Source organism: Aspergillus lucknowensis, assembly GCF_044049455.1.
Source record: "Aspergillus lucknowensis strain CBS 449.75 chromosome Unknown BJX67scaffold_1, whole genome shotgun sequence".
Taxonomy (NCBI): domain Eukaryota; kingdom Fungi; phylum Ascomycota; class Eurotiomycetes; order Eurotiales; family Aspergillaceae; genus Aspergillus; species Aspergillus lucknowensis.
In genome coordinates this window covers 1590073-1603733 of record NW_027263545.1, presented here as the reverse complement: position 1 = coordinate 1603733, position 13661 = coordinate 1590073, and the positions used below count along the sequence as shown (strand labels likewise).

The window sequence follows — 13661 nt, the reverse complement described above, 5'->3', positions numbered from 1 at the left end:
CGCGCTCGCTCATCGTTGGACGACTCTCGCTCTTGCTTTTTGCTTACAGCTTTACTCTCCCCACGCCGCTCGACTCTCGAGGAAGAGGTAGAATCGACAATCCAGTACCGCCTCAAGAGCGTTCTTGTCTCGGATTACTGACAGCCAGTTCGTCTTGCGTGGTGCAGACCTCGAATCGCGCGTTTGTGTTCGACTCTAGGCTCTCCCTCGCTGTTGCGACACCCCGTTTGTTCCGTGGACGGTGCGACTGAAACAATCGCCGAATCGCGCTTCTTATCACCATCAGCGCCTGTTCTCGGTTCTTAGGTGTATTCATCGAGCCTCCAACTCTCTCTTACTCGGAATAGTGGAGCTCTGGCAGTCTCAGTCTACCAACACTGTACCTTCTGCCGGCCGCCGTCGCTTCACGAAGTTCGAACTGGACCTAACTGACGTGGAGCCTTGTCTCGGTTAAGGACACCACTTATTGGAGTCTACGGAAGAAGGCTTTGGTTTGTTAAGGTTAGTGAGCAGGGTCCCTTTCATTTCCTTCGCCACTGTGGTGCCTTGCATGTGCTCCCCTTCGCATCTCCTTTCATTTACCTCCTTACTTTGTCGAAGTCGTGCCTTGAAGGGGACGCCCGAACAAGATGAAGGTCGGCGATGGCCCACACAAACTGTGCCATTTCCCCCTGCGATATTCTTCATTTAGGGTTTGGCGTTTGTTGTTGACATTGTTTTCGCGGCAGGCCGTTTCGTCAGTCGTTTCCTACCCGCGAAAATTTCGCATATTAGCTTTCTGAGATCCTCAGTGACGGGCTTTGATTCTCTATCAACTCTGGTAAGTCCTGCTGGTCGATGCAGCAACCCGATTTTCTCGCCTCTGTGTGGTTCTTACAAGGTGGGTAGTTCATCACCCGACTTGTATTCGGCCCTGAATCTTGTCGACCCGAACAGCAGTGAAACCCATTCTTTCGCTTTGAGAGGAGGAAATATAGACCAGAGACACTCTGAGTGTCTTTTTGCCTCTGCCGGCTTCCCAATCCGCTCGCTTTCTGAAACCCGGCCACAAACCTTCAATCCTGGCCCATCCGGCCTGACCGCAACGAGAGTCTATATTCTGCCCTTCAATGGAAATCGGTCTCCTATAGGTGCTTGTGAAATATCTATCGATAGGGTGTCTTGTATCTGGCCTCCACCTGCAACCATCCACACCCAGTTTCAGTCTCGATCGTTGGGCACTGGCCGCCGACTCAAAGTCGTCATTTCCACCGTTCTCACTGCGTCTGACACTCGCTTCGTCTCGTCGCTCGTTTTTGTCTCGGAGAGCTTTCTGCGGCTTCCCCGGCGTTCTATCGTTTTTTCCCAGAATAAATTCACTGTCATTCGCTTTTTTAGGCTGTTGTGTTTCGTTGCAGCTTCTGCAACACCTTCAAGCTGGCTTACTCGAAGACACACGGTGTTTTGGTGAGTTCGATCTGCACACGTCTGTTTCTCACCCGCTACCCAATTACCACCGTCTGTTTCCCTTCTACGCTCTATACTCGCCCCCTTCGAAATTCGAATCATGATTTAAGCTCCGCCTTGCTGAAGACCGACTCTGTCGTTCTCGTTCTCAGACCCCTGGCATATGAGTTTGTACTGAGACTTGTTGTTTTACAGTTCGATCCGGATTTCCAAACGCCTTTAATACTGGACGAGACGTTGGATTTCTCGGATCCTGAAGAGTCCCAATTTTTTGGCGTGCTTTCAGACGGCCTGTTGGCCAAGTCTGAGCCCATCCTGTCGATGTCTGCTTTCCAGAAACCCCACCAAGCGGCCCTGCTAGGTGAATCCCAACAAGACTGTTCCACTTGGACATACGCCACCAAATTTCTGTCAGACACAGGAAGTGAGAATGCTGATGGTTATTTAGATTGTGATTCCACCCAGTCTCTGCAGGATGGTGCATCGTATTCCACATACGGCCAGACTCCCTACGTGTCGACCCCCCTTGTCCCGTCCCCGATGGCCGACCATGTGAGTCAGATATCGGATTGTGTTCCATACATGGCAAAGCATGAATACGCCAGCTCCTACGAGGACGAGCAGTCTCCTATGATCAATGCAGAGCATCGTCAGTTGCCAGAGGTCATCTCATACTCGCCCCAGAGAGGTTCGGAGGGAACGAGGGTGTTCGTGCAAATTCAATCCCCATATGACCTTCATACATCATCCTATGCAACAATCTACATCGTCTTTGGGTCAAAGAGGTGCGAGTGTAATCCACACTTTTTGGGATTTGAGGCTTCTTCCTTCCAATATGTCCTATCCGTTGACACCCCGCCCTTCGTCTCTACTGGGTCACCCTCCCTAGCGGTGCCTCTCCAGGTTGCTATGGACGGTCAGAACGGGCGCCATTCCACAACTCTCCAAGTCGGTGTCTATACTTACGAGCACACCGGTCAGAAGTCGCCGTCTGATGAGAATCGAAAGAGACGCATTTCGTCCGTCTCTGATCCTCTCTCTCGACCGATCAAGCGCGCCTCGACTCTCCCAGTACAGATCAAAGAGGAGCCGTCAAACTACAATCCATACTCGCCGTACATGCAGCCACTTCCTTCTATGAATGGGTTCCCTCCTTATCAGACAGGGTCATCCCCTAGAATAGCCCCTGCGCAGCAGTATACGACTTCACCGGCGAATTCGCAGCCTTCGATTCGTGCGCCGTCCCCAACCGCTCCATCATGGAGCCCATCTTTCCTCTCAGTAGGACACGAGCAGAGGGGTAATGGATACACGGTTTCCCACGGTGTCTGCCAGCCAAAGCCGTCCTCGCCAGCACGAATCTCGAATCCGACTCTCATTCGTACCTCTACTTTGCAGCAGTCCAATGGCTTGCCACAGACGCAGTCCTTCAACCCCTATGCAATGTATCCGTCTAAAGCGATCCTGAAACTCAATGGTGACTTGGACAGCATGGCACAGAACTGGACCCAGGAGGAAGTTGAGGCTAAGCGTCGTCTCGTCCAGTTCACTAGGATGCAGAGTGGCAGCACTATTCATACTGATTTCAAGCCCGTGACTCCTGAAGAGCGGGCTCCAAACAGCATCTGCATCAGCTGTATCTACTGGAGTGGCAAGGACGAGTGTTTCGTCACCAGCGTGGACACTATCTACCTCCTTGAGTCTCTCGTCGCAGTTCGATTCACCGTGGAAGAGAAGAACCGGATTCGTCGCAACTTGGAGGGGTTCCGGCCGCTCACTGTGTCTAAGTCTAAAGCCGATAGCGAGGATTTCTTCAAAGTCATTATGGGATTTCCCGCCCCGAAGCCGAGAAACATAGAGAAAGATGTGAAAGTCTTTCCATGGAGGATTCTCAGCCACGCCCTCAAGAAGATCATTGGGAAATACGTTAGTACCCTGCTCGGAATTGTTCCGGTCTGCACCAATCTTGCTAACATACCTGTTTTTTTAGTCTGCAAGCTACTCGTCCACTGCCGGGGCCCTGCCTACCCCCATCGGGTCGAACTACCCGAGCACTGGCGCTGCATCCGATTCTGGAACTGAGGCTCTGAACTCGACTTCTCCTCAGTCCGTCTCTGACGGCACCCCTTCGAGCAGCTACCACACCAGTATGGTAGCTCCTGCCTACTCGCCCCCAACTGAAGTTGATGGGCCCGCTCGGACAATCCTGCCAGCTGCCAGCCAACCGTACGCAGCGATGACTTCACCGTACTCTTACCCTGCCGTCTGCCACCAGAGTCAACTCACGCACGCAGCCCCCGTCACGCGAGCCTGGGAACTCGGTTCTTTTGCCGCGCCTACGACCGTTGGTGGAAACACCAGCAGTTACTATATGGCTCCAATGACATACTCTCTGCCGGGGCATCCCCAGGGACACTAACAAGCCGCGGTTCTTGTCTTCTTGATCGATTGCATTCTCCGGAGTTATTTGCTTGAGCATTTTTTTTTTCCCTTTTGCGTTTCTCCACACTTTATCGTCGCTCCTTTGATACCATGGCGCTGGGTTTTAATGACGTCTTGCATACGGGGACTCCTCATCCGGCTATGGTTTTGCCTCATGATTATCTGCAACGATTTCACGTCTCTCCTTAAGAACTCTCATGTCTTGATGCCCCACGTTTTTCTGACTTTTTTTTTTCACGTTGACATGATGCATTATAGATGATCTGTTGTCCATTCCTTCAAACACTTTGCATTATACACGGGGCATTGGGGTACCATTCCTTTACGAAACATGTACAACTATGTGGCATGGGTTGGCGCTGCTGTCTTTCCTTATCAACTAGCAGGTCTGGGATACCATCATTTGGATGGATAATATTTGGGTTGCAAAAGTGTGGAAAGCGTTCTTGAGTTTGGGATACCTCTATTGGGCTTTTTGTGATTGTTTGCTGTCTTCTGCATGCGTGTTTGCTGATATATTGGAGCTTCCAGACCACGGCTCGCTCATACCTGGCTGGGGCTCTCTGTTGCATAGCTTTGGCGTTGTCTCGTTCTCGATTTGGTTTCTGCCTTGTCGGCGATTTTAACCAAGTTCGAAGTGCCTGTGGATGGTGGGTACTAATATGCAATATGCTTAATGTTACCATCATCATAGTGATTTGAAGTTGATTGTTTCCTCTTGCCCTCCTCTCTCCACGCTCAACCTCTTCCTGCTGCGGCTTGCTGGTCATACTCGTACATGTCGCCGGGATCGGTGTGTATAATACGGTACGGTATGGAAAGCAGAGTCTTATCTTATCGCCACTGTGGCCACGTGACCTGCTGCGGCAAGGACTTTTGATATTCGAATGATCGATGTGGGCTGCAACAAGACGGTGACTCAACGCCGGAGGAACCCCCCTGCTTTTCTCCTCTCCCTCTCCCTTTTCTCTCCAATTGTTCTGCTTTTGAGTCATTCTTTATTCTCCCTCCGTTATAAATCCTCCTTTCTCTCTTTATCTTCCCTATTGTCCTGCTCCCCCCCAAATATCCCTTTCCCCTCCGACCCCACCCCCGCCTCCCATCATGGAGCATATCAAGGAGACCTTCGCCCAAGCTACGCGGGAAAAGCGGGCTGCTTTGGTCGCCTACGTTACCGCTGGATTCCCCACCATTGAAGAATCCGTTGATGTACTCATTGGGTTGGAGAATGGAGGTGCCGGTGCGTTACTCGACTCGTCTCTTGACTCATTCAGCTGCATTTTTTTTGCCTCTCCCCAGAAAGCTGTATACTAACGATATTGAGTCAATTGTAGACGTCATCGAACTGGGCATCCCCTTTACAGATCCAATTGCCGATGGACCTACTATTCAAAAAGCCAACACGAAGGCTCTCGCCAATGGCGTCACCGTCACGACAGTGTTGGAGATGGTTCGCTCAGCGAGAAACCGTGGCCTTAAGGCGCCTCTTCTTCTGATGGGCTACTATAACCCGATGCTGCGTTACGGTGAGGAGCGTATGCTCAGGGATTGTAAAGCGGCGGGCGTCAATGGCTTCATCATGGTCGATCTTCCCCCGGAGGAGGCAGTCCGGTTCAGGGATCTCTGCACGAGCGCTGGGTATGTTGATACTTTGCGTACTGCTTTGCGTCCCTTCTGGAAACCATTGAATATGCAATGTGCTAATTTTGAGGCGGTAGTCTTTCCTACGTCCCTCTGATCGCTCCCGCCACATCCGAGTCCCGCATGAAGCTCCTCTGCAAGATCGCCGATTCGTTCATCTACGTTGTCTCGAGAATGGGTGTCACAGGTGCCACAGGAAAGCTCAGCTCAAATCTCCCCGAGCTTCTTTCGCGCGTTCACAAGTGGTCTGGGAATGTGCCTACCGCGCTGGGCTTCGGTGTCAGCACCCGCGAGCACTTCCTTAATGTGCAGGACATTTCCGAAGGAGTTGTTATTGGCAGCCAGATTATAACTGTCCTTGGTGAAGCCCCTGCTGGCCAGGCGGCTCAGTGTGCGGAAGAATACCTGTCCAGCGTCACTGGCCGTAGACTGGAAAGAGATGCTAAAGGGGTCTTGACCCGCGAGGTCAACGTGCTGGAACCTGTCTGGAAGGTTGAATCCCCTCCCATCTCGCAACCTACCGATGTCATCACCGAGGATGACGCACCCTCAGGGCCTGGGCTGGGAGATCAGCTCGAAGCTCTTAATGGTGCTGGGGACCCTTCTGCCTCACCCGCGCGTTTTGGCGAGTTTGGTGGCCAGTATGTCCCCGAGTCTCTCATGGACTGCTTGGCCGAATTGGAGCGCGGCTTTGAGCAGGCTCTCAACGACCCTTCCTTCTGGGAAGAATACCGCTCATACTACCCCTACATGGGGCGACCTAGCAGCCTTCATCTCGCGGATCGTCTGACCGAGCACGTCGGAGGTGCGAACATCTGGCTGAAGCGTGAGGATCTAAACCACACTGGCAGCCACAAGATAAACAACGCGCTAGGCCAGATCCTCCTTGCCCGACGCCTCGGTAAGACGAGAATCATTGCAGAGACCGGTGCTGGTCAGCACGGTGTCGCGACTGCGACTGTCTGTGCTAAGTTTGGCCTGAAGTGCGTCGTTTACATGGGCGCGGAGGATGTCCGCCGCCAGGCGCTCAACGTCTTCCGTATGAAGCTCCTCGGTGCTTCTGTGGTTGCAGTTGAAGCTGGTAGCCGAACCCTGCGAGACGCGGTCAACGAGGCTCTCCGTGCCTGGGTCGTTGACCTCGATACAACCCACTACATCATTGGCTCCGCCATCGGCCCGCACCCATTCCCGACAATCGTGCGTACGTTCCAATCAGTGATCGGCAACGAGACCAAGCAGCAAATGCAGGAACAAATCGGCAAGCTCCCAGATGCCGTAGTCGCCTGTGTTGGCGGCGGCAGCAACGCCGTGGGTAGCTTCTACCCATTCTCCAAGGACCTCAGCGTCAAGCTCCTCGGCGTCGAAGCCGGCGGTGACGGCGTCGAGACAAACCGGCACTCGGCCACCCTCTCCGGCGGCAGCAAGGGCGTGTTGCACGGAGTCCGCACCTACGTCCTCCAAGACGAGCACGGCCAAATCTCCGATACCCACTCCATCTCCGCCGGTCTGGACTACCCCGGTGTCGGCCCCGAGCTGAGCAGCTGGAAAGACAGCGACCGCGCCCACTTCATCGCCGCCACAGACGCCCAGGCCCTCTCTGGATTCCGCACCTTGTCTCAAACAGAGGGTATCATCCCGGCCCTTGAGTCATCGCACGCCATCTGGGGCGCTATCGAGCTCGCTAAGTCCTTAGGGAAGGACAAGAACATCGTCCTTACCCTCAGCGGGAGAGGCGACAAGGACGTCGAGAGCGTCGCCGAGTCACTCCCCAAACTCGGTCCCCAAATTGGCTGGGACTTGCGCTTCTAAGCCAGCCACGTCCTATCCGTGGAAATAGACCTACGTGCAGAAAGAAATAGAAGGAACGAAACAAACAAAACCTATTCCGGAGGAATGGTGAATAGAGAGACAAAAAAAGAGGGCCAGGACAAAGGTATCTATCTAAAAGAAAAAGAGGTGGACTTCCCGTTCTGGGCCTACCCTTCCTATCCTATCTCCTGGCTTGATTCGTTATCTACATCTTCTGCGCCGTCTATATTCCTTTCTCTTATGGGGCTTGATATTCGCGATGTATAGTCTCCTAAAAGCGAGTTTTGTTCATTGATTTGATGAAGGATTGATAGAGCGTAATGGATTCATTCTTGTTCATATTGCATCTTTCCATACTGTCTGTGTATGGTTTAGCTAAACACGAACAGTGCTGTATATCTAAGCCTATTCCAGGTACTTACAAGGATAGCAGAGATATGTATATGCAGATTTTGGTGTCCGTAGTATAGAACGACAAATTGCAATACGTGACTATGATATAGTGACACCAATAAGCAACGGGAAGAGAGGTATGTAGATGGATAGGTAAGTGGGTGATATAAGATGTGGTGAATAGAGAAACGCGCCAAACACGAAAAAGCTCGTCGAGTACTGCAAAAGCCAAGTCAAGTCAAGCCAACCCATTCCACCTTCGGGTGTTCTATGAGAGCATCGCATTGTGCATTGCTTGCGCTCGAATCATAACCGGCGAGATCAGCCGGGAGATTGTGTAAGGATAGGAAGGAAGGATCTAAGCTAAGTGTATTGGATTAGGTCTCGATCAAATCCGCTGACTGAGACTGCGCCTGCTCCGGGGCGGAGTTATCACGCGTATCCTTATTGGGGATCTTGCGGGCGGACCGGGCGTAGAACTCGTCGATGACACGCTTGGGGATACGGTTGAGGAGTTCCTTGGGGTAGATGCGGAGGAGATTCCAGGCAATGTCGAGAGATTCGAAGATGGAGCGGGATTCGTAGGCGGACTGATTGATGAAGGTGCGTTCGAATTTGTCGAGGAATTCGAGGGAGAGTTTGTCCTCAGAGGACAGGGCTTCTTCCCCGACGACGGCTTTCATGGCCGCTATTTTGGTTGTATCAGTTAACCGATACGAGGGAAGCTGGGTTAGAGGAGGCAGGATGCTTACCGGCGTCTCGCCCGATGGCATATTTGGCGTACAGCTGGTTGGATACATCGGAATGGTCCGCACGGGTACGGCCCGCGCCGATGGCGGACTTCATCAGACGAGAGAGGGATGGTAGGACGTTGATGGGTGGGTAGATGCCCTTGTTGTAAAGCTGACGGTCAATGAAGATTTGCCCTTCCGTAATGTAACCAGTCAAATCGGGGATAGGGTGCGTGATATCTGGATAATCATTAGGAGGTGTAATATAGAGGGCGTATTATTTTGGGCTGCATACCATCGTTAGGCATGGTCAGGATGGGAATCTGGGTAATTGATCCGTTCCGGCCCTGTACCCGCCCAGCACGTTCGTAGATAGTCGACAAGTCAGTGTACATGTAACCCGGATAACCACGACGACCAGGAACTTCCTCTCGGGCAGCTGAGACCTCTCGGAGAGCGTCACAGTAGGCCGACAGATCAGTCATGATAACCAGAACGTGCTTCTCCAGTTGGTAAGCGTAGTATTCAGCAGTGGTCAATGCCAGACGGGGTGTGATGATACGTTCGATCCTGTAAATAGTCAGTTAGTCGAATCCTGTAGCAATGATGAGGCGGGACTTACGTTGGATCGTTAGCCAAGTTTAGGAAGAGCGTCACTCGCTCCATACTACCATTCTCCTCGAAATCGCGTGTGAAGAAACGGGAGGTCTCCATGTTAACACCCATGGCAGCGAAGACAATGGAGAAGTTCTCCTCGTGGCCGTCGTGAACGTCTTTCGTCGGCTTCTTGACGAGACCAGCCTGGCGACAAATCTGAGCCGCAATCTCGTTGTGAGGAAGGCCGGAGGCAGAGAAAATTGGAATCTTCTGTCCACGTGCAATGGAGTTCATGGTGTCGATAGCGGAGATCCCCGTCGAAATCATTTCTTCGGGGTACACCTATGGCACTACGTCAGCGCGACCGCTTTTGGACAAACGGGGACCTGATGGGCGTACTCTCGCGTAAGGGTTGATGGGTTGGCCGTTGATATCCAGGTAGTCCTCCGCCAATACCTTGGGACCCTTGTCAATCGCGCGACCGGAACCGTCAAAGACACGACCCAGCATGTCCTCAGAGACACCGAGCTTCAAGCTGTGGTTGGTGAACTCGACTTTGGTCTAGTGCAGGAGCAATAGCATTAGTGATACGCTCCGGCCATGATCATAGAAGCAGTAATGCGAATGAGGCATCATACCCTCTTAACATCAATTCCTGGTGTGCCTTCGAACACCTAGTAGGTCACCCGTACATCAGTACTCTGCCAAGGAAAGCAAGCTCGAGTGGCTGCTGTCGTATACTGCGCACCTGGACAATAGCTCGAGATCCTGTCATGAAGAGCTGTAGTTAGTTGTACAAGCCCCCCAACTGCAAAGCGATCTACCGGGGGAGATAAAGGTATACCTCTGGCTTCCAGAACCTGACCCGACCGCTCAGTTCCATCGGGGAGGGTCAGGGAAACGATCTCGTTGTAGCGGGGGAATTTGACCTAGGTGAGCACATTGTTAGGCCTGGGGATCATGCGATGGAAGCGCCTGGCAAGAGAAGGACCAGAGGAAGCTTCCGAAGTGGAGAATACGGACATTGTCGAGGACGACGAGGGGACCGTTGATGCCTCCGATTGTATTGTACCGGATGCGAGGTTGGACGGAGGTCATTCGCGGGTCGACAACGTCGGTCATGGCTGGAGGAGACCGGAGAATGGCACCGGTGAGGAACAGACTAGGATGAAAGGAAAGACGAAGAGACGAGCGAGTAGAAGGAAGGAGCTCCAAAGATCGAAGCCAGCCGTCAACGTCAACGTCGAGGAGATCGAACCAGCTCTTCGTTCGTTTCGCTGGTCGATTTGGCGGAACAGTGAGGAAGCACGTGATATCTGGCATTGTCACCACAGGCAGCTCCTCTCAAGCTCCATAAATCATAACAATATCGCTTCATCATTCTTGAATAATTAATATTGTAACCATACACCTTCAGAAATGCAAACTAGAAGAGTTTAAAGAAATAGCCCACCCGCCCCGTCTGTTGCGCCAGCCGAAGATCATCATTGTCATAGTATTGGAAATGCAGGCAAGAAACAATCATCAAATCGTGCAGGAACATTTAGCTACTTAATCTACCCTTGCCGCTGACAGCTTTTTCGGTGTCGTAAGGTTGTTCGAGAGGCGGACGTTCGTCTTGTTCTTCGCTTTTTTCTTCAACTTCTTCCGTGCCACCATCACCGGAACGGAGGAGTGGGTAACAAGGTAGTTGGAGAATGATCCCAGGAGGACGCTTTCGTGGCCAGTCAGTCTTCCGTTAATGAATCGGGGATGAATAGACCTACCCTTTCAGCGCACTCCGGCCTCTAGCGCCCACAATCACGAGTGTCGGCTCTAGACCATCGATCTAGAAGGGAAGTCAGTGCTGTAGGAAGCGGCGCGTAGCATAAGACGTAGACTTACAGCTTCTGTAATCATATGCTTGGGACTCTTGCAGTGAATTACCTCGACCGCAATCCGGACTTGCAGTAGCGTCTTTCTCAGAAGTCGGACGCAGGTCTGAGAGATGAGTTGAACGGCGTGTGACCGTTCAGCTTCTGCCTTGGACATCCCCCGAGCATCGACTGAGCCGGGCCTGCTATCGGTTCCTGATCCCAAGCGGCTGAACAGAGCCCGGGGTAGATTCGGGTTCGAGGGGTCGTTCTGGGATTTCTGAGCCGTTTCCGCGGTCTGCGACCCCACGACGGCAGCAACATCCTGCGTTGCTTTCGCACCTTCGCCTATTTGGGTGCCCGTTTCTTCATGCAGGGCAAAAACCGCAAACATAGTGTCTCCGTCTCGCAAGATGGTCCCAATTGTCCATTCTAGTGCATAGACAGACTCTTCACTGAGATCTGTGGTGACCAAGTATTTACGTTGCCGTCGTTGACTTCCTTCGGCGTCCTCCTGTATGTTGGCGTAGTCCCCACGGATAATGGTCCGGATGGAACGATTGCGTACTGAATTGTCAACGCTCGACATTTGAATGCTTAGCTTCTGCGCTCGTTTAATATCGCTCAGTTCGGCTTCATCGTCGGAGCCAAATGGAGTGTTTGCCATCGATGGGGGATCAAAATTTGTCTGGGGTTGGACCTCTGGGTTCTTTGGCATCGGACCGGTCTTTGAAGAATGGATCAACTCGGAGCCCCTGGATCTACTTTGATCGCCGTCTACGCGTTGCTGGTCAGCAAATCGACGAAGAATGTTCCTGGAGAGGGGTGTAGAGGTTCACATACCCGTCTCGTCTGAGGTAGGTTTTGAATCCTCCGCCGTATCCCCCCCGTCGGAGGAATCCTGGTCGGCAGCTGTCTTCCGACCGCGTTTCACGTCCTCACTATTATTTTCGGAGTCGGCTTCCTCGTCACTCGAAGACAGATCTTCTTCTTCTTCTTCTTCTTCTTCTTCCTCTTCTTCTTCTTCGCTGGTCTCTGACGGGTTATTGTCACTATCGTACAGCCGCTCATCTCCGGACGAAGAGGCTCTGGCGTCAGTCTCCGAGGATCCGCGACGATATGGGGGAGGGTTCAGATGTTTCTCGTCGGTTGCTTCAGTTTTGCTCTCCTTTGTCTTATCACCCACGGGCTTTGGGGTTTCGGATATTGAAATGCGCGGGTTTGGATTCGGCAAACGACGCGCGGGAGAGCCGGATTGCGCCCGTCGAGAGTGAGAGGGCAGGTGCGAATCCAGGGAGGTGCCTCTCTTGGAGCTACCTCGACTAGAGTCTCGCCCTCTGGAGAAGCCTGGCAATCCTACCTTCAATTCGAAGCCGGATATCACAGCGGCCATCGCACCCTTTCCTGAAAGTGCTCGGGGAGCCTTTTCTTGTGGGGGTGCGAAGCGCCTCGAGCCATTAGCGCTAGGCGGCGTGTCGACATTAGAATCCCAACGAATGCTCGGCCGTCTGGCTTCCGGGGGGTTATTCTTCGTATCGCCGTTCTTCCCTTTGTCGGAGGCCGGGGGGTCAGGACGCTTAAGGGGAGGAGGGGCGGTTTTCAGGTTTGTGTATGGCGTCTTCGGCGTCATTACTGGCGTGGTTGCCGGCGTTGTAGAGGTCGAAGAGGACGGCGTTTCAGTAGATTCAGTTGGGACTGGTGTCGCAGATTGAGAAGATTCTTGGTCGCCACGCCCAGTGGGCGGAGTCACGCCAACCCCAATTCCCGCGATGGAACCATGCCGTGGACCGATGTAGCCAGGAGAGGGAATGGTGGCGGTATCGAAAATACTTCGCCTTGGGGGTGCGTAGCCGGAGCTCCTGTTTCGACTTGATGGATTATGGTGGTGCTCTGCAGCGAGCTCGAGACGTTCCTCTTCCAGCGCTGCGGCCAATCCGCCAGGCCTTCGATTAGAGGGCGGCATTTTTGTGGGTGCCGCCCACGGCTGTTGACAAGGAGTGGAGTACCGGACTCAACGGCAGTCGCAGCGGTGGAATGTGGAGAGCTGTTGGGGTATGACGATTAGTTTCACCGTGGCTCGCAGTCCAGGTGTGAAAAGGAGCAGATTCTCTTCGTTACCTGGTATCCAAAAGGACCTTCGAGCCAAGGTGGGGAGGACTGCTTGCGATATTGTTAAATGCCCAAGTCTGGGCAAGCAGCTAGGCTACAGCTAGCTCAAGAGCTGAAAGAGGTGTTCTGAGGACTTCTCCACATGCAAAAAGGTTGTGAATCTCGACGATCTAGACCGGTGGAAGAGTAATCTCGGTCGCCGCGACCAAGTTCCTTTTGTTGCGGTGGTTCTGGTCGGGCTTCACCTTCGCTCCTTCGCTCTTGGTTTCTGCACCCGAGGATGGTGTGTGGTTCGACGGAGCCGACGGTAGAGTCTGTAAATCCCGAAGGCTCAGAGCCGCGGTAATCTTGATATATTATTCTGTCAATCACCGGAACAATGACCGTGACTTCTGGAGAGAGTCTGTGTTTCTGAAAGAGACTATTGTTTCGGGAAAGGGAGGGCGACAGGGTTTTGAGCTATTTACCTGGGGGAAAAAAGCGCAGAGGGGTCAAGAAGATGACAAGCCTGGGCATTTGATGATTTGATGGCAAAGAAAGGAGCATGAACTCATGTCAAATCATCGCGAGGGATCCAAAGCTCTCGGCAGGACTCAAAAGTGGACAGCTGGATGCTCCTTGGCCTTTTCAACCCTCGGCA

General features: G+C 52.8%; 5 protein-coding genes across 5 annotated transcripts; 2 read left to right on the top strand and 3 right to left on the bottom strand.

Annotated features, from left to right (window-relative positions):
• Positions 1-1767: 1767 nt before the first annotated feature.
• Positions 1768-4080, top strand: medA (transcriptional regulator medA; the record flags this gene model as incomplete). Its single annotated transcript, XM_071034153.1, has 3 exons — positions 1768-1807; positions 1895-3372; positions 3437-4080. The coding sequence occupies 3 exons, from the start codon at positions 1768-1770 to the stop codon at positions 3863-3865; spliced, it is 1947 nt and encodes a 648-aa protein (XP_070891799.1). The 3' UTR covers positions 3866-4080.
• BJX67DRAFT_19777 (uncharacterized protein) lies at positions 4016-5212 on the bottom strand. Its single transcript, XM_071025414.1, has one exon. The coding sequence runs from the start codon at positions 4881-4883 to the stop codon at positions 4167-4169; it is 717 nt and encodes a 238-aa protein (XP_070891798.1). The 5' UTR covers positions 4884-5212; the 3' UTR covers positions 4016-4166.
• trpB (tryptophan synthase TRP5) lies at positions 4645-7723 on the top strand. The gene is made up of 3 exons (XM_071025387.1): positions 4645-5128; positions 5223-5526; positions 5607-7723. Exons 1-3 carry the CDS (start codon positions 4993-4995, stop codon positions 7336-7338), a joined length of 2172 nt encoding a protein of 723 aa, XP_070891797.1. The 5' UTR covers positions 4645-4992; the 3' UTR covers positions 7339-7723.
• A 385-nt stretch (positions 7724-8108) lies between these two features.
• BJX67DRAFT_369318 (H(+)-transporting V1 sector ATPase subunit B) lies at positions 8109-10181 on the bottom strand (the record flags this gene model as incomplete). Its single annotated transcript, XM_071030748.1, has 8 exons — positions 8109-8419; positions 8484-8702; positions 8758-9032; positions 9085-9401; positions 9459-9620; positions 9698-9723; positions 9904-9988; positions 10083-10181. The coding sequence occupies 8 exons, from the start codon at positions 10179-10181 to the stop codon at positions 8109-8111; spliced, it is 1494 nt and encodes a 497-aa protein (XP_070891796.1).
• Positions 10182-10610: 429 nt separating this feature from the next.
• On the bottom strand, positions 10611-12875 carry BJX67DRAFT_376602 (universal stress protein family domain protein; the record flags this gene model as incomplete). Its single annotated transcript, XM_071031909.1, has 4 exons — positions 10611-10773; positions 10826-10887; positions 10944-11689; positions 11756-12875. 4 exons carry the CDS (start codon positions 12873-12875, stop codon positions 10611-10613), a joined length of 2091 nt encoding a protein of 696 aa, XP_070891795.1.
• Positions 12876-13661: the final 786 nt, after the last annotated feature.